Raw genomic sequence first — 27216 nt, forward strand, 5'->3', positions numbered from 1 at the left:
AGTTTGATGTCGGACTGGGTGAGTTGGGTGTCAGTCTGGGTGAGTTGGATGTCGGACTGGGTGAGTTGGATGTCGGACTGGGTGAGTTGGGTGTCAGTCTGGGTGAGTTGGATGTCGGACTGGGTGAGTTGGATGTCAGTCTGGGTGAGTTGGGTGTCAGTCTGGGTGAGTTGGATGTCGGACTGGGTGAGTTGGATGTCGGACTGGGTGAGTTGGGTGTCAGTCTGGGTGAGTTGGGTATCAGACTGGGTGAGTTGGATGTCGGACTGGGTGAGTTGGGTGTCAGTCTGGGTGAGATGGATGTCGGACTGGGTGACTTGGATATCGGACTGGGTGAGTTGGATGTCGGACTGGGTGAGTTGGATGTCAGTCTGGGTGAGTTGGGTGTCAGTCTGGGTGAGTTGGGTGTCAGTCTGGGTGAGTTGGATGTCGGACTGGGTGAGTTGGGTGTCGGACTGGGTGAGTTGGGTGTCAGTCTTGGTGAGTTGGGTGTCGGACTGGGTGAGTTGGGTGTCGGACTGGGTGAGTTGGGTGTCAGTCTGGGTGAGTTGGGTATCGGACTGGGTGAGTTGGATGTCGGACTGGGTGAGTTGGATGTCGGACTGGGTGAGTTGGGTGTCAGTCTGGGTGAGTTGGGTGTCAGTCTGGGTGAGTTGGGTGTCAGTCTGGGTGAGTTGGATGTCGGACTGGGTGAGTTGGGTGTCAGTCTGGGTGAGTTGGATGTCAGTCTGGGTGAGTTGGGTGTCGGACTGGGTGAGTTGGATGTCGGACTGGGTGAGTTGGGTGTCGGACTGGGTGAGTTGGGTGTCAGTCTGGGTGACTTGGATGTCAGTCTGGGTGAGTTGGGTGTCAGTCTGGGTGAGTTGGGTGTCGGACTGGGTGAGTTGGGTGTCGGACTGGGTGAGTTGGATGTCGGACTGGGTGAGTTGGATGTCAGTCTGGGTGAGTTGGGTGTCAGTCTGGGTGAGTTGGGTGTCGGACTGGGTGAGTTGGGTGTCAGTCTGGGTGAGTTGGATGTCGGACTGGGTGAGTTGGGTGTCGAACTGGGTGAGTTGGATGTCGGACTGGGTGAGTTGGGTATCGGACTGGGTGAGTTGTGTGTCAGTCTGGGTGAGTTGGGTGTCGGACTGGGTGAGTTGGATAACGGACTGGGTGAGTTGGGTATCAGACTGGGTGAGTTGGATGTCGGACTGGGTGAGTTGGATATCGGACTGGGTGAGTTGGATGTCGGACTGGGTGAGTTGGATATCGGACTGGGTGAGTTGGATATTGGACTGGGTGAGTTGGGTATCAGTCTGGGTGAGTTGGATGTCGGACTGGGTGAGTTGGGTATCAGACTGGGAGAATTGGGTATCGGACTGGGTGAGTTGGATATCGGACTGGGTGAGTTGGATGTCGGACTGGGTGAGTTGGGTATCGGACTGGGTGAGTTGGGTGTCGGACTGGGAGAGTTGGGTGTCAGTCTGGGTGAGTTGGGTGTCAGTCTGGGTGAGTTGGATGTCGGACTGGGTGAGTTGGGTGTCAGTCTGGGTGAGTTGGGTGTCAGTCTGGGTGAACTGGGTGTCAGTCTGGGTGAGTTGGATGTCGGACTGGGTGAGTTGGGTGTCATTCTGGGTGAGTTGGATGTCAGTCTGGGTGAGTTGGATGTCGGACTGGGTGAGTTGGATATCGGACTTGGTGAGTTGGACATTGGACTGGGTGAGTTGGATATTGGACTGGGTGAGTTGGATGTCGGACTGGGTGAGTTGGATGTCGGACTGGGTGAGTTGGGTGTCAGTCTGGGTGAGTTGGGTGTCAGTCTGGGTGTGTTGGATGTCGGACTGGGTGAGTTGGGTGTCAGTCTGGGTGAGTTGGATATTGGACTGGGTGAGTTGGGTGTCAGTCTGGGTGAGTTGGATGTCGGACTGGTTGAGTTGGATGTCAGTCTGGGTGAGTTGGATGTCGGACTGGGTGAGTTGGATGTCAGACTGGGTGAGTTGGATGTCGGACTGGGTGAGTTGGGTGTCAGTCTGGGTGAGTTGGGTGTCAGTCTGGGTGAGTTGGATGTCGGACTGGGTGAGTTGGGTGTCAGTCTGGGTGAGTTGGGTGTCAGTCTGGCTGAGTTGGGTGTCGGACTGGGTGAGTTGGGTGTCAGTGTGGGTGAGTTGGGTATCGGACTGGGTGAGTTGGGTATCGGACTGTGTGAGTTGGGTGTCGGACTGGGTGAGTTGGATGTCGGACTGGGTGAGTTGGGTGTCAGTCTGGGTGAGTTGGGTGTCAGTCTGGGTGAGTTGGATGTCAGACTGGGTGAGTTGGGTATCGGACTGGGTGAGTTGGGTATCGGACTGGGTGAGTTGGGTGTCAGTCTGGGTGAGTTGGGTGTCAGTCTGGGTGAGTTGGGTGTCAGTCTGGGTGAGTTGGATGACAGTCTCGGTGAGTTGGATGTAGGACTGGGTGAGTTGGGTGTCGTACTGGGTGAGTTGGGTGTCAGTCTGTGTGAGTTGGATGTCAGTCTGGGTGAGTTGGGTATCGGACTGGGTGAGTTGTGTATCGGACTGGGTGAGTTGGGTGTCAGTCTGGGTGAGTTGGGTGTCGGACTGGGTGAGTTGGGTGTCGGACTGGGTGAGTTGGATGTCGGACTGGGTGAGTTGGGTATCGGACTGGGTGAGTTGGGTGTCAGTCTGGGTGAGTTGGGTGTCAGTCTGGGTGAGTTGGGTGTCGGACTGGGTGAGTTGGGTGTCGGACTGGGTGAGTTGGATGTCGGACTGGGTGAGTTGGGTGTCGGACTGGGTGAGTTGGATGTCGGACTGGGTGAGTTGGGTGTCAGACTGGGTGAGTTGGGTATCGGACTGGGCGAGTTGGATGTCGGACTGGGTGAGTTGGATATCGGACTGGGTGAGTTGGGTGTCAGTCTGGGTGAGTTGGGTGTCAGTCAGGGTGAGTTGGGTGTCAGTCTGGGTGAGTTAGATGTCGGACTGGGTGAGTTGGATGTCAGTCTGGGTGAGTTGGGTATCAGTCTGGGTGAGTTGGATGTCGGACTGGGTGAGTTGGGTGTCGGACTGGGTGAGTTGGATGTCGGACTGGGTGAGTTGGATGTCGGACTGGGTGAGTTGGGTGTTGGACTGGGTGAGTTGGATGTCGGACTGGGTGAGTTGGGTGTCAGTCTGGGTGAGTTGGGTGTCGGACTGGGTGAGTTGGATGTCGGACTGGGTGAGTTGGGTGTCGGACTGGGTGAGTTGGGTGTCAGTCTGGGTGAGTTGGATGTCGGACTGGGTGAGTTGGGTGTCAGTCTGGGTGAGTTGGATGTCCGACTGGGTGAGTTGGGTGTCGGACTGGGTGAGTTGGATGTCGGACTGGGTGAGTTGGATGTCGGACTGGGTGAGTTGGGTGTCGGACTGAGTGAGTTGGATGTCGGACTGGGTGAGTTGGGTGTCAGTCTGGGTGAGTTGGGTGTCAGTCTGGGTGAGTTGGGTGTCGGACTGAGTGAGTTTGATGTCGGACTGGGTGAGTTGGGTATCGGACTGGGTGAGTTGGGTATCAGGCTGGGTGAGTTGGGTGTCGGACTGGGTGAGTTGGTTATCAGGCTGGGTGAGTTGGGTGTCAGTCTGGCTGAGTTGGGTGTCGGACTGGGTGAGTTGGGTGTCAGTGTGGGTGAGTTGGGTATCGGACTGGGTGAGTTGGGTATCGGACTGTGTGAGTTGGGTGTCGGACTGGGTGAGTTGGATGTCGGACTGGGTGAGTTGGGTGTCAGTCTGGGTGAGTTGGCTGTCAGTCTGGGAGAGTTGGATGTCAGTCTGGGTGAGTTGGGTATCGGACTGGGTGAGTTGGGTATCGGACTGGGTGAGTTGGGTGTCAGTCTGGGTGAGTGGGGTGTTAGTCTGGGTGAGTTGGATGTCGGACTCTGTGAGTTGGGTGTCAATCTGGCTGAGTTGGGTGTCGGATTGGGTGAGTTGGGTGTCAGTGTGGGGGAGTTGGGTATCGGACTGGGTGAGTTGGGTATCGGACTGTGTGAGTTGGGTGTCGGACTGGGTGAGTTGGATAATGGACTGGGTGAGTTGGGTATCAGACTGGGTGAGTTGGATGTCGGACTGGGTGAGTTGTATGTCGGACTGGGTGAGTTGGATATCGGACTGGGTGAGTTGGATATTGGACTGGGTGAGTTGGGTATCAGTCTGGGTGAGTTGGATGTCGGACTGGGTGAGTTGGGTATCAGACTGGGTGAATTGGGTATCGGACTGGGTGAGTTGGATATCGGACTGGGTGAGTTGGATGTCGGACTGGGTGAGTTGGGTATCGGACTGGGTGAGTTGGGTGTCGAGCTGGGAGAGTTGGGTGTCAGTCTGGGTGAGTTGGGTGTCAGTCTGGGTGAGTTGGATGTCGGACTGGGTGAGTTGGGTGTCAGTCTGGGTGAGTTGGGTGTCAGTCTGGGTGAAATGGGTGTCAGTCTGGGTGAGTTGGATGTCGGACTGGGTGAGTTGGGTGTCATTCTGGGTGAGTTGGATGTCAGTCTGGGTGAGCTGGATGTCGGACTGGGTGAGTTGGATATCGGACTTGGTGAGTTGGATATTGGACTGGGTGAGTTGGATATTGGACTGGGTGAGTTGGATGTCGGACTGGGTGAGTTGGATGTCGGACTGGGTGAGTTGGCTGTCAGTCTGGGTGAGTTGGGTGTCAGTCTGGGTGAGTTGGATGTCGGACTGGGTGAGTTGGGTGTCAGTCTGGGTGAGTTGGATATTGGACTGGATGAGTTGGGTGTCAGTCTGGGTGAGTTGGATGTCGGACTGGGTGAGTTGGATGTCAGTCTGGGTGAGTTGGATGTCGGACTGGGTGAGTTGGATGTCAGACTGGGTGAGTTGGATGTCGGACTGGGTGAGTTGGGTGTCAGTCTGGGTGAGTTGGGTGTCAGTCTGGGTGAGTTGGATGTCGGACTGGGTGAGTTGGGTGTCAGTCTGGGTGAGTTGGGTGTCAGCCTGGCTGATTTGGGTGTCGGACTGGGTGAGTTGGGTGTCAGTGTGGGTGAGTTGGGTATCGGACTGGGTGAGTTGGGTATCGGACTGTGTGAGTTGGGTGTCGGACTGGGTGAGTTGGATGTCGGACTGCGTGAGTTGGGTGTCAGTCTGGGTGAGTTGGGTGTCAGTCTGGGTGAGTTGGGTGTCAGTCTGGGTGAGGTGGATGTCAGTCTGGGTGAGTTGGGTATCGGACTGGGTGAGTTGGGTATCGGACTGGGTGAGTTGGGTGTCAGTCTGGGTGAGTTGGATGTCAGTCTCGGTGAGTTGGATGTCGGACTCGGTGAGTTGGGTGTCGGACTGGGTGAGTTGGGTGTCGGACTGGGTGAGTTGGGTGTCAGTCTGGGTGAGTTGGATGTCAGTCTGGGTGAGTTGGGTATCGGACTGGGTGAGTTGTGTATCGGACTGGGTGAGTTGGGTGTCAGTCTGGGTGGGTTGGGTGTCGGACTGGGTGAGTTGGATGTCGGACTGGGTGAGTTGGGTGTCGGACTGGGTGAGTTGGATGTCGGACTGGGTGAGTTGGGTATCGGACTGGGTGAGTTGGGTGTCAGTCTGGGTGAGTTGGGTGTCAGTCTGGGTGAGTTGGGTGTCGGACTGGGTGAGTTGGGTGTCGGACTGGGTGAGTTGGATGTCGGACTGGGTGAGTTGGGTATCGGACTGGGTGAGTTGGGTGTCGGACTGGGAGAGGTGGGTGTCAGTCTGGGTGAGTTGGGTGTCAGTCTGGGTGAGTTGGGTGTCAGTCTGGGTGAGTTAGATGTCGGACTGGGTGAGTTGGATGTCAGTCTGGGTGAGTTGGGTATCAGTCTGGGTGAGTTGGATGTCGGACTGGGTGAGTTGGGTGTCGGACTGGGTGAGTTGGATGTCGGACTGGGTGAGTTGGATGTCGGACTGGGTGAGTTCGGTGTCGGACTGGGTGAGTTGGATGTCGGACTGGGTGAGTTGGGTGTCAGTCTGGGTGAGTTGGGTGTCGGACTGGGTGAGTTGGATGTCGGACTGGGTGAGTTGGGTGTCGGACTGGGTGAGTTGGGTGTCAGTCTGGGTGAGTTGGATGTCGGACTGGGTGAGTTGGGTGTCAGTCTGGGTGAGTTGGATGTCGGACTGGGTGAGTTGGGTGTCGGACTGGGTGAGTTGGATGTCGGACTGGGTGAGTTGGATGTCGGACTGGGTGAGTTGGGTGTCGGACTGGGTGAGTTGGATGTCGGACTGGGTGAGTTGGGTGTCAGTCTGGGTGAGTTGGGTGTCAGTCTGGGTGAGTTGGATGTCAGTCTCGGTGAGTTGGATGTCGGACTCGGTGAGTTGGGTGTCGGACTGGGTGAGTTGGGTGTCGGACTGGGTGAGTTGGGTGTCAGTCTGGGTGAGTTGGATGTCAGTCTGGGTGAGTTGGGTATCGGACTGGGTGAGTTGTGTATCGGACTGGGTGAGTTGGGTGTCAGTCTGGGTGGGTTGGGTGTCGGACTGGGTGAGTTGGATGTCGGACTGGGTGAGTTGGGTGTCGGACTGGGTGAGTTGGATGTCGGACTGGGTGAGTTGGGTTTCGGACTGGGTGAGTTGGGTGTCAGTCTGGGTGAGTTGGGTGTCTGTCTGGGTGAGTTGGGTGTCGGACTGGGTGAGTTGGGTGTCGGACTGGGTGAGTTGGATGTCGGACTGGGTGAGTTGGGTATCGGACTGGGTGAGTTGGGTGTCGGACTGGGAGAGTTGGGTGTCAGTCTGGGTGAGTTGGGTGTCAGTCTGGGTGAGTTGGGTGTCAGTCTGGGTGAGTTAGATGTCGGACTGGGTGAGTTGGATGTCAGTCTGGGTGAGTTGGGTATCAGTCTGGGTGAGTTGGATGTCGGACTGGGTGAGTTGGGTGTCGGACTGGGTGAGTTGGATGTCGGACTGGGTGAGTTGGATGTCGGACTGGGTGAGTTCGGTGTCGGATTGGGTGAGTTGGATGTCGGACTGGGTGAGTTGGGTGTCAGTCTGGGTGAGTTGGGTGTCGGACTGGGTGAGTTGGAGGTCGGACTGGGTGAGTTGGGTGTCGGACTGGGTGAGTTGGGTGTCAGTCTGGGTGAGTTGGATGTCGGACTGGGTGAGTTGGGTGTCAGTCTGGGTGAGTTGGATGTCGGACTGGGTGAGTTGGGTGTCGGACTGGGTGAGTTGGATGTCGGACTGGGTGAGTTGGATGTCGGACTGGGTGAGTTGGGTGTCGGACTGGGTGAGTTGGATGTCGGACTGGGTGAGTTGGGTGTCAGTCTGGGTGAGTTGGGTGTCAGTCTGGGTGAGTTGGGTGTCGGACTGAGTGAGTTCGATGTCGGACTGGGTGAGTTGGGTATCGGACTGGGTGAGTTGGGTATCAGGCTGGGTGAGTTGGGTGTCGGACTGGGTGAGTTGGGTATCAGGCTGGGTGAGTTGGGTGTCAGTCTGGCTGAGTTGGGTGTCGGACTGGGTGAGTTGGGTGTCAGTGTGCGTGAGTTGGGTATCGGACTGGGTGAGTTGGGTATCGGACTGTGTGAGTTGGGTGTCGGACTGGGTGAGTTGGATGTCGAACTGGGTGAGTTGGGTGTCAGTCTGGGTGAGTTGGGTGTCAGTCTGGGTGAGTTGGATGTCAGTCTGGGTGAGCTGGGTATCGGACTGGGTGAGTTGGGTATCGGACTGGGTGAGTTGGGTGTCAGTCTGGGTGAGTGGGGTGTCAGTCAGGGTGAGTTGGATGTCGGACTCTGTGAGTTGGGTGTCAGTCTGGCTGAGTTGGGTGTCGGATTGGGTGAGTTGGGTGTCAGTGTGGGGGAGTTGGGTATCGGACTGGGTGAGTTGGGTATCGGACTGTCTGAGTTGGGTGTCGGACTGGGTGAGTTGGATAATGGACTGGGTGAGTTGGGTATCAGACTGGGTGAGTTGGATGTCGGACTGGGTGAGTTGGATATCGGACTGGGTGAGTTGGATGTCGGACTGGGTGAGTTGGATATCGGACTGTGTGAGTTGGGTGTCGGACTGGGTGAGTTGGATGTCGGACTGGGTGAGTTGGGTGTCAGTCTGGGTGAGTTGGGTGTCAGTCTGGGTGAGTTGGGTATCGGTCTGGGTGAGTTGGGTGTCAGTCTGGGTGAGTTGGGTGTCAGTCTGGGTGAGTTGGATGTCAGTCTCGGTGAGTTGGATGTCGGACTGGGTGAGTTGGGTGTCGGACTGGGTGAGTTGGGTGTCAGTCTGGGTGAGTTGGATGTCAGTCTGGGTGAGTTGGGTATCGGACTGGGTGAGTTGTGTATCGGACTGGGTGAGTTGGGTGTCAGTCTGGGTGAGTTGGGTGTCGGACTGGGTGAGTTGGATGTCGGACTGGGTGAGTTGGGTGTCGGACTGGGTGAGTTGGATGTCGGACTGGGTGAGTTGGGTATCGGACTGGGTGAGTTGGGTGTCAGTCTGGGTGAGTTGGGTGTCAGTCTGGGTGAGTTGGGTGTCGGACTGGGTGAGTTGGGTGTCGGACTGGGTGAGTTGGATGTCGGACTGGGTGAGTTGGGTGTCGGACTGGGTGAGTTGGATGTCGGACTGGGTGAGTTGGGTGTCGGACTGGGTGAGTTGGGTATCGGACTGGGTGAGTTGGATGTCGGACTGGGTGAGTTGGATATCGGACTGGGTGAGTTGGGTGTCAGTCTGGGTGAGTTGGGTGTCAGTCTGGGTGAGTTGGGTGTCAGTCTGGGTGAGTTGGGTGTCGGACTGGGTGAGTTGGATGTCGGACTGGGTGAGTTGGGTGTCGGACTGGGTGAGTTGGATGTCGGACTGGGTGAGTTGGGTATCGGACTGGGTGAGTTGGGTGTCAGTCTGGGTGAGTTGGGTGTCAGTCTGGGTGAGTTGGGTGTCGGACTGGGTGAGTTGGATGTCGGACTGGGTGAGTTGGGTGTCGGACTGGGTGAGTTGGATGTCGGACTGGGTGAGTTGGGTGTCGGACTGGGTGAGTTGGGTATCGGACTGGGCGAGTTGGATGTCGGACTGGGTGAGTTGGATATCGGACTGGGTGAGTTGGGTGTCAGTCTGGGTGAGTTGGGTGTCAGTCTGGGTGAGTTGGGTGTCAGTCTGGGTGAGTTAGATGTCGGACTGGGTGAGTTGGATGTCAGTCTGGGTGAGTTGGGTATCAGTCTGGGTGAGTTGGATGTCGGACTGGGTGAGTTGGGTGTCGGACTGGGTGAGTTGGATGTCGGACTGGGTGAGTTGGATGTCGGACTGGGTGAGTTGGGTGTCGGACTGGGTGAGTTGGGTGTCGGACTGGGTGAGTTGGATGTCGGACTGGGTGAGTTGGGTGTCAGTCTGGGTGAGTTGGGTGTCGGACTGGGTGAGTTGGATGTCGGACTGGGTGAGTTGGGTGTCGGACTGGGTGAGTTGGGTGTCAGTCTGGGTGAGTTGGATGTCGGACTGGGTGAGTTGGGTGTCAGTCTGGGTGAGTTGGATGTCGGACTGGGTGAGTTGGGTGTCAGACTGGGTGAGTTGGATGTCGGACTGGGTGAGTTGGATGTCGGACTGGGTGAGTTGGATGTCGGACTGGGTGAGTTGGGTGTCGGACTGGGTGAGTTGGATGTCAGACTGGGTGAGTTGGGTGTCAGTCTGGGTGAGTTGCGTGTCAGTCTGGGTGAGTTGGGTGTCGGACTGAGTGAGTTGGATGTCGGACTGGGTGAGTTGGGTATCGGACTGGGTGAGTTGGGTATCAGGCTGGGTGAGTTGGGTGTCGGACTGGGTGAGTTGGGTATCAGGCTGGGTGAGTTGGATGTCGGACTGGGTGAGTTGGGTATCAGGCTGGGTGAGTTGGGTGTCAGTCTGGGTGAGTTGGGTGTCAGTCTGGGTGAGTTGGGTGTCGGACTGGGTGAGTTGGGTGTCGGACTGGGTGAGTTGGATGTCGGACTGGGTGAGTTGGGTGTCGGACTGGGTGAGTTGGATGTCGGACTGGGTGAGTTGGGTGTCGGACTGGGTGAGTTGGGTATCGGACTGGGTGAGTTGGATGTCGGACTGGGTGAGTTGGATATCGGACTGGGTGAGTTGGGTGTCAGTCTGGGTGAGTTGGGTGTCAGTCTGGGTGAGTTGGGTGTCAGTCTGGGTGAGTTAGATGTCGGACTGGGTGAGTTGGATGTCAGTCTGGGTGAGTTGGGTATCAGTCTGGGTGAGTTGGATGTCGGACTGGGTGAGTTGGGTGTCGGACTGGGTGAGTTGGATGTCGGACTGGGTGAGTTGGTTGTCGGACTGGGTGAGTTGGGTGTCGGACTGGGTGAGTTGGATGTCGGACTGGGTGAGTTGGGTGTCAGTCTGGGTGAGTTGGGTGTCGGACTGGGTGAGTTGGATGTCAGACTGGGTGAGTTGGGTGTCGGACTGGGTGAGTTGGGTGTCAGTCTGGGTGAGTTGGATGTCGGACTGGGTGAGTTGGGTGTCAGTCTGGGTGAGTTGGATGTCGGACTGGGTGAGTTGGATGTCGGACTGGGTGAGTTGGATGTCGGACTGGGTGAGTTGGGTGTCGGACTGGGTGAGTTGGATGTCGGACTGGGTGAGTTGGGTGTCAGTCTGGGTGAGTTGGGTGTCAGTCTGGGTGAGTTGGGTGTCGGACTGAGTGAGTTGGATGTCGGACTGGGTGAGTTGGGTATCGGACTGGGTGAGTTGGGTATCAGGCTGGGTGAGTTGGGTGTCGGACTGGGTGAGTTGGGTATCAGGCTGGGTGAGTTGGATGTCGGACTGGGTGAGTTGGGTATCGGACTGGGTGAGTTGGGTGTCGGACTGGGTGAGTTGGGTGTCGGACTGAGTGAGTTGGGTATCGGACTGGGTGAGTTGGGTCTCAGGCTGGGTGAGTTGGATGTCGGACTGGGTGAGTTGGGTCTCAGTCTGGGTGAGTTGGATGTCGGACTGGGTGAGTTGGGTGTCGGACTGGGTGAGTTGGGTGTCAGTCTGGGTGAGTTGGGTGTCAGTCTGGGTGAGTTGGGTGTCAGTCTGGGTGAGTTGGATGTCGGACTGGGTGAGTTGGGTGTCGGACTGGGTGAGTTGGGTGTCAGTCTGTGTGAGTTGGGTGTCAGTCTGGGTGAGTTGGGACGCCCCTTTTGTAATGGATAATGACGATGAAAATGGAGAGCTGCTGGGATGGTTTCAGATGGACAGCTGTTTAAATGTGTGTAAAACACTTACCAAAGGCATGGCTGGAGGGATGCCCCCAGCATGACGCAATGCGCTGTTCAGAGACAGTTTGTACTGAATGGCATCTGCCAGTTTATTCACAATCCTTTCCTGTGCTGAGCCAGTGGGTTCCTGCAGGAAGTCGGAGAGGGATCCGGCATTAGTTGTGGATACTTAACGTCCCTTTGAGGTTAATCAGAGTCTAGGTTCGTGCACAGGGAGATACCCTCTGGAGGTTGTGTGGAGTGAGCCTATTCATCACCAGTAACCCAGTTCTATTGTCTCTGCATTTTAATCCTCATTCTGATCCTTTCACATCACTCACCCCATTCTGTGTCTTAGAGGGGGTGTGGCACACAGCCGACTCCTAGTCAACAGCCCGTGTTACTTAATCATTGCTAAACCCCTGGACTCATTTAAAGCTTCCATCCTGTTTGGTATTAAAATCCCTATTCCCCCCTCCTCACTAATCTGCACTTGCTGACTACTCTCCCAATGCAAGGACCCTTATCCTTGTACACCTATCTCTTCACAGCCTCATGTGAATGTGCCTCATTCGGAAGCGCTCGCTCACCTCTGAGTCACGAGGCTGTGGGCTCATGTCCTGCTCCTGAACGCGGAATTAAAAGTAGGTGCTCCCAGCGCCCGTGCTGAGGCGGAGGCGGGGTGGGGGGGAGTGCTGCGCTGTCTTTCGGGTGAGACGTTAAGCGGAGGTCCAATCTGCCTATTAGGGTGGATGTGGACAGTCCTATGGCACTGTTTTCGAAAACAGCGGGCAGAGGAGGAGGTACCAGGGGGTGGGGGTGGGGGGTGGTGGGAGGGGAGTTCTCCCTGGTGCCTTGGGACCCCATGTTAATCCCTTGATCAACATCACTGATAAAACAGATGACCTGGGTCATTATCACATTGCTGTTTGTGGGATCTTGCTGTGCGCAAAATGGCTGCCGTGTTTCCTACATTAGAACAGTGACCACGCATCAGAAGCTGTGAAGCGCTTTGAGATGTTCTGTGGTGGTGAAAGGCAGTATATAAACAAAAATCTTTATTTTTTTTTGATGTTCTTCTGACCTCAGGCTCCTGTGCCCCTCACCCCTATGACATCAGTGACCGGCCGTCAATTAGACTCCAATTTATCTTGTCAGGCCTGACTAAGTGCCTCTGAGGTGGGAATTAACTCCAGATTTTTTGTTTAAGATCCCATGGGGTTGTTGGAAGGGGACCTCTCGCTGGTGTCCATAGAACCATAGGATAGTTATGGCACAGAAAGAGGCCATTCAGCCCATCGTGTCGGTGCGGGCCGCAAAAGGAAAAAACTGAAACCGAGCCGCCCATTCTGATGCCACCTTCCAGCACCTGATCAGAGGCCTTGAGGTGACAGCACCTCAGGTGCTGATCCAGGTGCCTTTTACCAGGTACCAGTCCTTTAACGCCCCCAGTCCCACCACCACCACCACCACCACCACCAAAAGCTGGCTGTTCATCCCATTGGTCTACAGAACACTTGGGGAGTAAACAATGCATGGGAATCTGGAGTGTGAAGCCTGGCTGATCTCACTTATCCCTAAGGCCTGCCTGAGATCCACCCAGGCCGGGAATGGGGCCTGGGACCTTCCTGCTCCCTCCGGCAAGGCAGCTCCGACGCTGCCCGCTTTTAAGCAGGTTGTGCAGGTACCTGCGACTTGACAAGAGCGGCGAGGGCCTGCTTGTAGTAAAGGATGGCCTTTGCGGGGTCTCCCAGACGGAACCTGGTGGCTCCGAGGCCTTCACAGGCCTGCCACTGTCCATGAAAATCTCCTGCGTTTGGAAAAACAGGGGAAAGAGAGTTAGATAAATTCTGGGAGAAACAAAACCCGTGACGGGGAAAAGAGACATGTCGAAGCTTGGCAGTTAACTGCCAGTGGCCATCACTGGTGCATTCCCCATGGCAATTCCACTTGCCAACCAATCAACACTGTCTTCACATACAGTATAAATTGTTGCTTTCCTCTTATATCGGTATTCTTGCGAAGTGTCCTGATGAGTCCAAGATGAAAAGCTTCAACATGTCTCTTTTCTCAGCATTACTCAAGTTCTGCACTACCAGGCGACTATTTAAATCCCGTAACATTGTACCTCCTGGGGTCTGCTCTGCCCCTTTGCTGCCCTGTGCTCTGTATTCACAGGAACACGGTATTTTACTGGGGAGGAGGTCTTTCGGCTCATCATGTTTGTGCCAGCTCTTTGAAAGAGCTAATGCAACCTGTCCCTTTCCACTTACTGTTTGAATTGTCAAATATTTGTCCATTCCCCCGGTAAAAGCTGTTTTTGATCAGACACACTATGTCCTGGTGACCCTGCACAGAAACAAATCTCCTAACATGCAGTCACCAAATAAAGGCACAGAAGGCCATACGACCCATTGAATCCATGCCAGCCCTCTGCGCAGCAATCTAGTTAGCCCCATCCCCTCATTCTATCCCCATATCCCTGCATGTTTATTTCCCTCGAGTGCCTGTCTAATTTCCTTTTGAAATCATTCATCGTCTCCACTTCCACCACCCTCGTGGGCAGCAAGTTCTACCTACAGGCAATGTACTGCTCTGTCGTCCTGTACTACCCCTGTATTCTTTCTGTATACGGCTGTCTGTATCCGGCCCTGTATCCCCTCTAAGGCATGCTGTTCTGCTCCTGTACTCTCCACTCTGTATTCTCATACACTGTGCACTGCTCCTGTACTCTCCACTCTGTATTCTCATACATTTCACACTGCTCCTGTACTCTCCACTCTGTATTCTCAGATATTGCACACTGCTCCTGTACTCTCCACTCTGTATTCTCATACGCTGTGCATTGCTCCTGTACCCACCGCTCTGTATTCTCATACACTGTGCACTGCTCCTGTACTCTCCACTCTGTATTCTCATACACTGTGCACTGCTCCTGTATTATCCACTCTGTATTCTCATACATTTCACACTGCTCCTGTACTCTCCACTCTGTATTCTCAGATATTGCACACTGCTCCTGTACTCTCCACTCTGTATTCCCAAATACTACGTACTGTTCCTGTGCTCTCCATTCTACTCTTGGACATTGCATTCTGCTCCTGTATTCTCCACTCTGAATTCTCGGACACTGCTTAGCACTCCTGTATTCTCCATTCTGTATTCTCGGACACTGCTTAGCGCTCCTGTAGCCTCCACTCTGTACTTCCATATACTATGTACTGCTCCTGTATCCTCCACTCTGTATTCTCGGACACTGCATTCTGCTCCTGTATTTTCCACTCTGTATTCTTGGACACTGCTTAGCGCTCCTGTAGCCTCCACTCTGCACTCCCTTTATATTTGCCCCCTCACCGGTATCTTTGAAAGCTTGAAGCGCATGCAGGTAGTTCTCTGCCGTGTCTTCGTGGTCTCCCAGCTGACTAAAGGCGTAGGCCAAATTGCAGAAGCACTGGCCCTGTGCATTCCGGCTTCCAATCGACCCTGTGGAGAGATGTGGGCTCCTGTTATTGCTGGATTAGTGGACGGATCAGGAAGGTCACCGAGCCAAAGAGCACCACCGGGCCACGCCGTCCACACTGCCACTTCGGTTAAACCAGGGCAGCTGCCTCTGATGCCCTCACTGGGGATTCACCCCAGGCATTGGTCACTCTTTGTCTGGTGAACCCAACTGGCGTTACCGTCAAGGTCTGCATCCTACTCTCCCGGTTTAGCTCTGAAGCGGAGCTCCTAGCTTTCCCTTTCCCTGCCACAGGTCGAGTATCCTTTATCCGAAAACCTCATGGCCGGCTGCATTCCGGGTCCCAGATCATTTTGGTTTTCGGGTGCCGCATGTAAGCTTACATTACAATAGCCTAAGCCTAGGCCAGCTATAGCCTAAAGTTAGTGAAATGGCTAGAAAACTAAGATGTGTCCCTGAGTAATAAATACAGGGTACCCGTAATACGTTTCTCTTTGTTCACCGGAAAAATCGCAAGGTGAGCAGCGCGGACAAACAACCAGACTTCCCACAGTGAAGGTCAACGCTGTACAAAAGCATCGCGGCTTTTGGATGTGTTGAGCTTTCGGATTTACAAATAAATAAGGGAGACTCGGCCTGTGTTTGTCATGGGGTTTCTTTCCCCCCAGAGCCCCCGTTTTGTGCAATCTCTCCTTGTATCGCTGCGGCGTTGTGGATCAGTTTCACAGACACAGGGGGAGGCCATTCAGCCCCTCGAGCCTGTTCTGCCATTCAGTCAGACTGCGGCTGATCTGTATCTTAACTCCCTCTACCCGCCCTGGTTCCGTAACCCTTAACCCCCCCTTACCCGACAAAAATCTATCCATCTCAGGTTGGAAATTTCCAATTGACCCCCTCCCAGCCTTGACAGTTTTTCTTTGTGGGGCGGAGACAGTTCCAGATTCCTGCTCCCTTTTGTGTGTGTGTGTGTGTGTGTGTGTGTGTGTGTCTGTGTGTGTGTGTGTGTGTGTGAGTGTGTGTGTGAGTGTGTGTCTGTGTGCGTGTGTGTGTATCTGTGTGTGTGTGTGAGTGTGTGAGTGTTTGTCTGAATGTGTGTGTGTGTCTGTGTGCGTGTGTGTGTATCTGTGTGTGTGTGTGTGTCTGTGTGTGTGTGTGTGTGTGTGTGTGTGTGTGTGTGTGTGAAGTGCTTCCTGACATCACCCCTGAATGTGCCTGGCTCCAATTTTAAGGTTCTGCCCCCTTGTTCTCTCCCACCCAGTGAGAGGAAATATCGACCCTTTTGAATCCTTCACTCATATCAAAACACAAGACAAAACGTTTCAATAGGAGGGAAAAGTTGGGTAATATAAGCTATGGGGCTATTACTGTGAATGAATACTGTGCTCCTCCAGCCCCTACACCCCCTCCCTATCTCTGTAACCTCCTCCAGCACCTACCCCCCTCCCTATCTCTGTAACCTCCTCCAGCCCCTACACCCCTCCTTATCTCTGTAACCTCTTCCAGGCCCTACACCCCTCCCTATCTCTGTAACCTCCTCCAGTCCCTACACCCCTCCCTATCTCTGTAACCTCCTCCAGCACCTACCCCCTCCCTATCTCTGTAACCTCCTCCAGGCCCTACACCTCTCCCTATCTCTGTAACCTCCTCCAGCACCTACCCCCTCCCTATCTCTGTAACCTCCTCCAGCCCCTACACCCCTCCCTATCTCTGTAACCTCCTCCAGCCCCTACACGCCTCCCTATCTCTGTAACCGCCTCCAGTCCCTACACCCCTCCCTATCTCTGTAACCTCCTCCAGCACCTACCCCCTCCCTATCTCTGTAACCTCCTCCAGGCCCTACACCCCTCCATATCACTGTAACCTCCTCCAGCACCTACACCCCCTCCCTATCTCTGTAACCTCCTCCAACCCCTACACCCCTCCCTAACTCTGTAACCTCCTCCAGCCCCTACACCCCCTCCCTATCTCTGTAACCTCCTCCAGCCCCTACACCCCTCCCTATCTCTGTAACCTCTTCCAGCCCCTACACCCCTCCCTATCTCTGTAACCCCCTCCAGCCCCTACACCCATCCCTATCTCTGTAACCTCCTCCAGCCCCTACACCCCTCCCTATCTCTGTAACCTGCTCCAGCCCCTACACCCCTCCCTATCTCTGTAACCTCCTCCATCCCCTACAACCCTCCCTATCTCTGTAAACTCCTCCAGCCCCTACACCCCTCCCTATCTCTGTAACCTCCTCCATCCCCTACAACCCTCCCTATCTCTGTAACCTCCTCCAGCCCCTACACCCCTCCCTATCTCTGTAACCTCCTCCAGCCCCTACACCCCTCCCTATCTCTGTAACCTCCTCCATCCCCAACAACCCTCCCTATCTCTGTAACCTCCTCCAGCCCCTACACCCCTCCCTATCTCTGTAACCTCCTCCAGCCCCTACAACTCTCCCTATCTCTGTAACCTCCTCCAGCCCCTACACCCCTCCCTATCTCTGTAACCTCCTCCAGCCCCTACACCCCTCCCTATTGGTAACCACCTCCAGCCCCTACACCCATCCCTATCTCTGTAACCTCCTCCAGCCCCTACACCCCTCCCTAACTCTGTAACCACCTCCAGCCCCTACACCCCTCCCTATCTCTGTAACTTCCTCCAGCCCCTACACCCATCCCTATCTCTGTAACCTCCTCCAGCCCCTACACCCCTTCCTATCTCTGTAACCTCCTCCATCCCCAACAACCCTCCCTATCTCTGTAACCTCCTCCAGCCCCTACACCCCTCCCTATCTCTGTAACCTCCTCCAGCCCCTACAACTCTCCCTATCTCTGTAACCTCCTCCAGCCCCTACACCCCTCCCTATCTCTGTAACCTCCTCCAGCCCCTACACCCCTCCCTATTGGTAACCACCTCCAGCCCCTACACCCATCCCTATCTCTGTAACCTCCTCCAGCCCCTACACCCCTCCCTAACTCTGTAACCACCTCCAGCCCCTACACCCCTCCCTATCTCTGTAACTTCCTCCAGCCCCTACACCCATCCCTATCTCTGTAACCTCCTCCAGCCCCTACACCCCTCCCTAACTCTGTAACCTCCTCCAGCCCCTACACCCCCTCCCTATCTCTGTAACCTCCTCCATCCCCTACAACCCTCCCTATCTCTGTAACCTCCTCCAGCCCCTACACCCCTCCCTATCTCTGTAACCTCCTCCAGCCCCTACAACTCTCCCTATCTCTGTAACCTCCTCCAGCCCCTACACCCCTCCCTATCTCTGTAACCTCCTCCAGCCCCTACACCCCTCCCTATTGGTAACCACCTCCAGCCCCTACACCCATCCCTATCTCTGTAACCTCCTCCAGCCCCTACCTCCCTCCCTATCTCTGTAACCTCCTCCAGCCCCTACACCCCTCCCTATCTCTGTAACTTCCTCCAGCCCCTACACCCATCCCTATCTCTGTAACCTCCTCCAGCCCCTACACCCCTCCCTAACTCTGTAACCTCCTCCAGCCCCTACACCCCCTCCCTATCTCTGTAACCTCCTCCAGCCCCTACACCCCTCCCTATCTTTGTAACCTCCTCCAGCCCCTACAACCCTCCGAGATCTCTGTGCTCCTCCAATTCTGGCCTCTCGAGCATCACCCGATTCCCATCGCTCCACCATTGGCAGCCGTGCCTTCAGCTGCCTGAGGGGGGGCCCTGAGCTCTGGAACTCCCTCCCTAAACCTCTCCACCTCTCTCTCCCTCCTCCTTTAATAAGTTGCTCTTTAAAAAGCAGTCAGTGACCAATCTTTTGCCCATCTGTTCAAAAAGCAACTCCTGCCCTGCCACCGATTCTCCCCCACCCCCACTCTTGGCCTGTCAGCCTGGCTGAGATCAGCACATGCCAGTGGGGCTGTGGATCAAGGCAGGCCCCTCCCTGACCCCCCAGGGCTCGATTGTCGCCGCGTTCCTCACCGTGTAAGGCCGCTGCGCTCTGGTGGAAGCCCAGGGCTCTGCTGTAGTCACCCGTGGTGTTGTAGACGGCGCCCAGATTCTGGAGGACCACGGCCTCCTTCTGCTGCTCCGACTTGTCCCGCTGGCAGTAGGGGAGGGCCATTTCGAAACACTCAGCTGCCTGAGGGAAGATCCTCAGCTGCGAGTAGCTGAGTCCGATGTCGTTGTAGAGCTTCCCTTGAAAAGGCAAAAGCAAAAACGGTGAGCCTGTTGGTCCAGGGGGTACAGAAGTGAGAAAATCAACTGGTCTGATATCTTCACACAACCTTTTTATCCCTTTTGGGGGAAATGTTGGAAGGATTAAACAGGCTGGTTATCAAACTTTTGAAGAACGTCATGAACGCTCCTTCCATATGACCAACAAGTTTTATTTTTTAAAAATTCATTTCTGGGATGTGGGCTTCACTGGCTGGGCCCAGCATTTATTGCCCATGCCTAATTGCCCCCTTCAGAAGGTGGGGGTGAGCTGCCTTCTTGAGCCGCTGCAGTCCCTGTGGTGTAGGTACACCCACTGTGCTGTTAAGGAGGGAGTTCCAGGATTTGGACCCAGCGACAGTGAAGGAACGGCCGATATATTTCCAAGTCAGGATGGTGAGTGGCTTGGAGGGGAACTTCCAGGTGGTGGTGTTCCCCATGTGTCTGTTGCCCTTGTCCTTCTAGATGGTAGCGATCGTGGGTTTGGAAGGTGCTGTCGAAGGAGCCTTGGTGAATTCCTGCAGTGCATCTTGTAGATGGTACACACACTGCTGCTACTGTACGTCAGTGGTGGAGGGAGTGAATGTTGGAGGTGGTGGATGGGGTGCTAGCGGAGAGTTTACCCCGATTCCCATTGACTCCAGTTTTGCTGGGGCTCCTTGATGCCACACTCGGTCAAGTGCAGCCTTGATGTCAAGGGCAGTCACTCTCACCTCACCTCTGGAGTTCAGTCCTTTTGTCCATGTTTGAACCAAGGCTGTAATGAGGCCAGGAGCTGAGTGGCCCTGGCGGAACCCAAACTGAGCGTCAGTGAACAGTCCTGAGGTGGAATAAAAGTAGAAAAATGGTGGAAATACTCAGCAGGTCTGACAGCATCTGTGGAGAGAAGAAACAGAGTTAATGTTTTGAGTTGAATACGACTCTTCTTCAGAATTGAGGAATCGTTCTGAACGACAGCCATATTCAACTTGAAGCATTAACTCTATTTCCTCTCTCCACAGATGCTGCCAGAGCTGCTGAGTATTTCCACCGCTTTCTGTTTCAGGTTTTTATAGGTCCTGGACTGAGGCTTGACACAGAGTTGCAGGCTTAGAGACTGGGGCACTTACTTACTGAGCCAGAAGACTGCCAAGAAAATTAATAATACGTCTAGATTCTGACAGAGCTGTTTGCATATATGTTTTTCCAGACAAGCTGTCACACTTCAGCACTCAAGCTTTGTACAAAACACTAACAATCCTGGTTAACCTTTATCAACAGAGACGTGGAGTAAAACAGCATGGAGGTTATGGTAAAGATTTATAAATCCCTGATTAGGCCGCAGCTGGAGTATTGTGTCAATTCTGGGCCCCGCACTTTAGGAAGGATGTCAAGGGCCTTGGAGAGGGTGCGCACGGAGATTTACCCTGAATGGGAGCAGGGACGAGGGGCTTCAGTTCATGTGGAAAGGCTGGAGGAGCTGGGATTGTTCTCCTTAGAGCGGAGAAGGTTAAGGGGGAGATTGAATCGAGGCGTTCAAAATCAGGAAGGGGATTTGGACAGAGTAAATAAGGAGAAACTGTTCCCACTGGGCAGGAGGGTCGGTAACCAGAGGGACACAGATTGAAGAGAATCGGGAAATGAACCAGAGGGGGAGATGAGGAGAATTTGTTTTTATTTACACAGCGAGTTGTTGTGATCTGGAAGGCGCTGCCTGAAAGGACGGTAGAAGCAGATTCAATAGGAACTTTCAAAAGGGGGAATCGGATGAATACTTGAAGGGGAAAATTTTTCAGGGCTATGGGGGAAAGAGCAGAGAGGGAATGGGGCTAATTGGATAGCTCTTTCAAAGAGCCGGAACAGACACAATGGGTTGAATGGCCCCCTTCTGTGCTGTAAAATTCTACTATAAATCAGGGGACATGCATTTAAACAATGTAAAAGTAGGGACATCTGGATGTTGGATTCAGATCCCAGAGGTTTGTGAGCCTCTGGAACATATTGCTAGCTGGTACGATGGACGCTGGCTCTCTGAATGTCTTCCAGAGGGAGCTGGGCTGATTCTTGCTGGAATCGACATTGCATTGTGCAGAAGGTCGTGGATTAACAGTCAATGTGTAAAAGGCCAATGGGGCCTCCTAGCATTATGGAGTCATTCATGGCACAGAAGGAGGCCATTTGGTCTATCGAGTCTATGCTTTCGGTCTATGGACTGAAGGGTCAAGGGAGGAATCTTCCTATTTTCCCCTTATTGCACTGGTGTTATCTCTGTTTTCTGCCTCTCGGGGGTGGATAGGATAGGAATTATGATTATGATAGACTTACATTGGAACCAGTTCGGAGAAGTTCCACTGGGCTGATTCCTGGGATGAAGGGGGTTTGCCTTATGGGGAAAGGTTGAGCAGGTTGGGCCTGTACCCACTGGAGTTTAGAAGAATGAGAGGTGATCTTATTGAAACATAGAAGATCCTGAGGGGACTTGACAGGGTGGATGCTGAGGGAACGTTTCCCCATTGTGGGGGCATCAAGAACTAGGGGGCACAGTTTAAAGATAATGGGTCTCCCACTTAAGATGGAGGTGAGGAGGAATGTCTTCTCTCAGTGGGTAGTAAGTCTTTGGAATTCTCTTCCCCAGAACAGTGGAGGCTGGGTCATTGAATATAATCTAAGTGGAGTTAGATGGATTTCCATTTTTTTAATTCATTCACAGGGTATGTGCATTGCTGGCTAGATCAGCGTTAGTTGCCCATCCCTAATTGCCCCTTGAGAAGGTGGTGGGTGAGCCGCCTTCTTGAGCCGCTGCAGTCCCTGTGTTGTAGGTACACCCACCGTGCTGTTAGGGAGGGAGTTCCAGGATTTTGACCCAGCGATAGTGAAGGCATGGCCGATATATTTGCAAGTCAGGATGGTGAGTGACTAGGAGGGGAACTTCCAGGTGGTGGTGTTCCCCATGTGTCTGCTGCCCTTGTCCTTCTAGATGGTAGAGGTCGTGGGTTTGGAAGGTGCTGTTGAAGGAGCCTTGGTGAGTTGCTGCAGTGCATCTTGTAGATGGTACACACACTGCTGCTACTGTGCGTCGGTGGTGGAGGGAGTGAATGTTTAAGTTGGCAGATGGGGTGCCAATTAAACAGGCTGCTTTGTCCTGGATGGTGTCAAGCTTACTTGAGTGCTGTGGGAGCTGCACTCATCCAGGCAAGTGGAGAGTATTCCATCCCACTCCTGACTTGTGCCTTGTAGATGGTGGACAGGCTTTGGGGAGTCAGGAGGTGAGTTACTCACCGCAGGATTCCCAGCCTCTGACCTGCTCTTGTAGCTACAGTATTTATATGGCTGCTCCAGTTCAGTTTCTGGTCAATGGTAACCCCCAGGATGTTGATAGAGGGGGATTGAGAAGGGAGTCAAGGATCATGGGGGATGTGCAAGAAAGAGCTGTTAATGGAGGCCACAGTCAGATCAGCCATGCTCTTATTGAATGGCGGAGGGCCAGTCTAAAGGGCCAAATGGCCTACTCCTGCTCCTATTTCATATGATCTTATGTTGTGATGCGTGCAGGAACAGGAGCCCAGGTTTGTTTTCAACCCCCCCCCACCACCTCCATAACGCACAGTGCAGCACTCATGATCTGGCCATGTAACTCCGCACTGGGATTGCCAACTCGGCCTGGGCACATTCCTGGAGCTTTTCAGACCCGCCCAGAATTCCTTCTCACTACTAATGAACGAAAGTGCTGTAAGAAAGTGAGAAAAATAAAAGCCAGGGCATTTATTTTTAGCGCCCGACGACTTATCTTCTGCGTCGCCTTGTGGCAGTGTACGGGGGGGTTAATCTTTAATTCCTGGAGAGTCCAGGACAACCCTGGAGGGTGGGTGGCCCCACTCAGCACAGGCCCGAATGGAGCCTGGGCCTTCCTGGTGAGCGTGGGTCAGCTGCTCGCTGCCTAACCCAGTGAACCGAGGGAGGGAGGCAATCGCTCTTATCATCAAATGTGTGTTTCCTCGAGAGTGAACCTACTTTCGAAAAGTGGCAGGTCTTCACTCAATCCCGTGTGTGTGAGGTCGGAGGTCAGTGGTGTGTTAATGAGGTGTTAAACCGAGGCCCCCCCCACCAGGCTGCCCTCTCGGGTGAATGTCAAAGATCCCACGGCCGCTATTGGAAGAAAAGTGTGGGGGGGGGGGTTGGGGGGGGTGGATGGGCAGGTTCTCCCCGGTGTCCTGGGGCCCAATATTCATCCCTCAACCAACATCACTTGAAAAAAAAAAAACACACACACACACACACACACACACACACACACACACACGCACATGCAGATGATCCGGGCCGCGATCGCCTTGCTCTTTGTGGGATCTTGCTGTGCGGCGGCCGCGCTTCAAGACGCGCTGCGTGGGCCGCGAGGAGTGGGGGGAAGGGCGGCTAGAGGAACGCACGTCCTGAAGGCTCGCGGACCGGGCGCGAGGAGCGTTGTCCAAAAGGAAGCGCAAGGCTAAAAGCGGCGAGGGAAAGCGGGACCCACCGAGCAGGCCCTTGTTCTGGATGTGGCGGCAGACGGTGCGGCACTCGTTTAACACCTCGGTGATTTCCCCGGCGGTGAACCGCCGGCACTGCAGCATGTGGCAGGCGGCCTCGTTGAGGGCGACGGCGGCAAGGTCCGGGCTCCCGGCCTGCCGGTAGGCTTGGCCCGCCCTCTGGTAGCAGCAGCCGGCCTGGGCTGGGTCCCCCGCCCGGGCCTGACAGCCGGCCAGCTTCATGCGGGTGTCCGCCTCGCCCTGGGCCCGCTGGCCCTGGTAGTGGCCCAAGGCCTGCTGGTAGTGCTCGATGGCGCCCGGCAAGTCGCCCATCCCCTCGCGGGCCACCCCCAGGTTGAAGTGCAGGTCGCCCTGCCTCTCGCCGCCCCGGGCGGGCTGCGAGCGGAGCAGGAAGTCCAGGCCTTTCTCGGGCCTACCCGAGGCCACGTAGGCCGCGCCCAGGTTGAAGGCGCAGGCCCTCCGCACCCGCTGCTCCCTCAGGTCCAACGAGACCAGGAAGGCCTTCTTGAAAGAGGCCAGCGCCTCCTCGGAGAGCTCCTGAGCCAGGGCCTGGCTCCCAGCTCTGGTCAGGCGCTCGATCTCGGCCTGGGCTTCCGGGGAGTCCCGCTCGCCTTCTGCCACCTCCGCTCCATCGTTCTGGCGTTTCTTCCTCCCCGAACTCTTCTTCTTATCCCCAGGCTGGGCCGGGCTGGAAGTCGGAGGCTCAGTTGTTCCTGCCACTTCGGAGGACATCGCCCGATGTCCCAGGACCAAACCTATTGAGAGAGAACAGAGCGTTAACCCTCCGAGTGTAAATGTTAATGAAAGAGCTTGCATTTATCTAGTGCCTTTCACCTCCTTGGGACATCCCAGAGCCAGTGAGGTACTTTTTGAAGTATGGTCATTGCAGTAAGGTAGGAAACACAGCAGCCAATTTATGCATAGCAGGATCCCGCAAACAGCAAAGCCATCATACCCAGTTCCATCTGTTCCAGAAATGTTCACTGGCCGTGAAGCACTCTGGACATCAGGAGGTCACGAAATGGGAACTCAAATATTTCTTTTTGATCGAGGGATAAATATTAGGCCCCAGGACACCGGGGAGAGAACTCCCCCTCCCACTGCTCATCTTCCAAAAGCGGCCGATGGAACTTTAATATCTATCTGAGGGGGCAGACGGGGGCCTCAGTTTGACATCTCATCCTGAAAAGCAGCACCTCCGACAGTGCGGCGCTCCTTCAGTATTGACCCTCCGACAGTGCGGCGCTCCCTCAGCACTGACCCTCCGACAGTGCGGCGCTCCCTCAGTACTGACCCTCCGACAGTGCGGCACTCCCTCAGTACTGACCCTCCGACAGTGCGGCGCTCCCTCAGTACTGACCCTCTGACAGTGCGGCACTCCCTCAGTACAGACCCTCCGACAGTGCGGCGCTCCCTCAGTACAGACCCTCCGACAGTGCGGCGCTCCCTCAGTACTGACCCTCCGACAGTGCGGCACTCACTCAGTACTGACCCTCCGACAGTGCGGCACTCCCTCAGTACAGACCCTCCGACAGTGCGGCGCTCCCTCAGTACCGACCCTCCGACAGTGAGACGCTCCCTCAGTACTGACCCTCCGACAGTGCGGCGCTTCCTCGATACTGACCCTCCGACAGTGCGGCACTCCCTCAGTACTGACCCTCCGACAGTGCGGCGCTTCCTCGGTACTGGCACCAGGAGCGTCGGCCTGGCTTATGGGCTCAAGTCTCTGGATTGGGGAGTCAAACCCCTGACCTCCCGACTCAGAGGCGAGAGTGTGACCCACTGAAGCCTGGGCTGACACGCTAACTATTTACCCACCGAGCAACCTGGGAAAGCCGCCCCCAACACGTTAAACAAGATGAATGGGATTGTTCCTCGCCTGTGCGGAGAATCAAAACTGAGCCCATTCCGACCCACGTCTGTCCGTTCCCAGGAAAGGTGCCTGGATACCCTCCAGCTACATGGCACCCGAGCTGATCGATCGAGCATTTTAATCTGTTGGACCTCAGGACAGCTGGAGCGGCCCCATCAGTTAACAGCAGGGTTGGGGGTGGTTGGGGCGGGGCGGTGGTGGAAGGGAGGGGGAGAGGGTGGGGCGGCTGGTCTGGAATTCTAGAACATTCTGTAGCTTTGGTATCAGACCAGTTACCCACCCCCCACCGAACCTACGGAAACAGCCCCCGTCCCATTCGGAGTAGGTGTCAGTCATGGCTCTGTGGCTGGGATGGAAGCTCATGTGTTCGAGTCCCCACTCCAGAGGCTTGACCCCACAATCCCAGGCCCTCATTCCCAGGGCAGCTGTTGGAAGAAGTGCGGGCGGGTGGGGCAGAGGGGGTGTGAGGGGGAATTCTCCCCCCGTGTCCCGGGGGCCAATATTTATCCCTTAATCTATATCACAAAAAAAGCAGGGTCCTGATCACATTGCTGGTTGTGGGATCTTGCTGTGCGCAGATTGGCTGCTGGATTTCCTACATTACAACAGTGACCACACCTCAGAAAAAGTACTCCACTGTTTGCCAAGTGCCTCGGGACATCCTGAGGTTAAGAAAGGGGCAAAATGCCTTTAAGTTTTCTTTAATTATGCTCACAAGGAAAGAATGGCAGAACTTTGCTTCTTTATTGAGAAGGAGCTGGTAAGCACATAAGAAATAGGAGCAGGCATTGGCCATTCAGTCCCTTGAGCTTGGTCTGTCATTCAATATGGTCACGCCTGCTCTTGTACCTCAACTCCACTTTCCTGCCCTATCCCTCTGTAGTATAAAGGTGTGGTACACATAGCACTGCCCACACAGTGACGGAAGAGTACACATGACCCGCATCTAGAGGTCAGTTGAGCGTTGGACAGAGCTGTGTGTACCAACCAGCATGGAGACAGTTCCCAGCTTGTGCCCTTTACTGTAAATTTGTAAAGACTTCTAAGAATCATTAAAGACTCACAGTTAGCCTACGTATGAATACAAAGGACTCGTCAAACCTACCCAACTGTGACCAACACCTTACAACATGGTGGCAGCTCGTGGGAAAAAAAACCCTAAAACCTCGCTAAAATGCAGAGACAAGCCAAAATTGCTGGAGGACTGAGGGAATCTTTACAGTAGTTCTAGAGTCAGGAGCGCAGTTTGAGAGAAACCAGTCGCTAAAACCCAATCCCTGAGGTGTCCGGAGCTCATTAGAAATGCAAAAAAAAACCCACAAAGAGTTAATTAAATATCTCTGGGACATCGCGATTGTTTGACTCGGTAAAAGGCAAGCAGAACCTAGAATCTGATAGGCTCACGAGCCAACAATGTGAAATGCTGAACAAGAGGAGTCTGCAGGCAACCAGTCCAGACAGCCATTGTTAATTCTTTTTCTTCCCCAAACTGAGCGTGGCATGGTTGCAGAGCCCGCCAAAACTGGGCAAGGCATGGGGAAACCCCTGTCTCCGAGCGAACGGCGACGCCATCTTGAAATTCAGACGGCGCTTAAAGCAGAACATAACGCTTTTAAAATTTCGAACGCAGGTCGGAATTCCACACTTCCAGGTCAGTGCGGACTAATCGGGGGCCCAGGTCAATCACAAAATTGGGGACTTTGGCGGAAACGCTTCTTAAGATTTAGCATCGCTTCAGGTTTAAGTAAAAAGTCAGAGAAAGAGCAGCCGAACACACTGCTTTACTTAAAAGCGAAAAAAACTGTGGACGCTGGAAATCCAAAACGGAAACAAAAAATACCTGGAGAAACTCAGCAGGTCTGGCAGCATCTGCGGAGAGGGACACAGTTAACGTTTCGAGTCCGTATGACTCTTCAACAGAGCTAAGGAAAAATAGAAAAGGAGGTGAAATATAAGCTGGTTTAAGAGGGGGGTGGGGTGGTGGGACAGGTAGACCTGGACAGAGAGCCAGTGATAGGTGGAGATAACCAAAAGATGTCACAGACAAAAGGACAAAGAGGTGCTGAAGGTGGTGATATTATCTAAAGGAATGTGCTAATAGGTGACATTAAGCTGCTTTACTTGG

At 54.5% G+C, this 27216-nt stretch overlaps 1 protein-coding gene across 1 annotated transcript; it reads right to left on the bottom strand.

The window, feature by feature from the left end:
• Window positions 1-11066: 11066 nt before the first annotated feature.
• Window positions 11067-23950, bottom strand: LOC121274417 (tetratricopeptide repeat protein 24). The gene is made up of 5 exons (XM_041181726.1): window positions 23206-23950; window positions 18480-18695; window positions 14432-14560; window positions 12766-12887; window positions 11067-11225 (listed from the first exon to the last, which is right to left on the bottom strand). The coding sequence occupies exons 1-5, from the start codon at window positions 23948-23950 to the stop codon at window positions 11067-11069; spliced, it is 1371 nt and encodes a 456-aa protein (XP_041037660.1).
• Window positions 23951-27216: the final 3266 nt, after the last annotated feature.

Source organism: Carcharodon carcharias (genome assembly GCF_017639515.1).
Source record: "Carcharodon carcharias isolate sCarCar2 chromosome 36 unlocalized genomic scaffold, sCarCar2.pri SUPER_36_unloc_2, whole genome shotgun sequence".
Lineage (NCBI taxonomy): Eukaryota > Metazoa > Chordata > Chondrichthyes > Lamniformes > Lamnidae > Carcharodon > Carcharodon carcharias.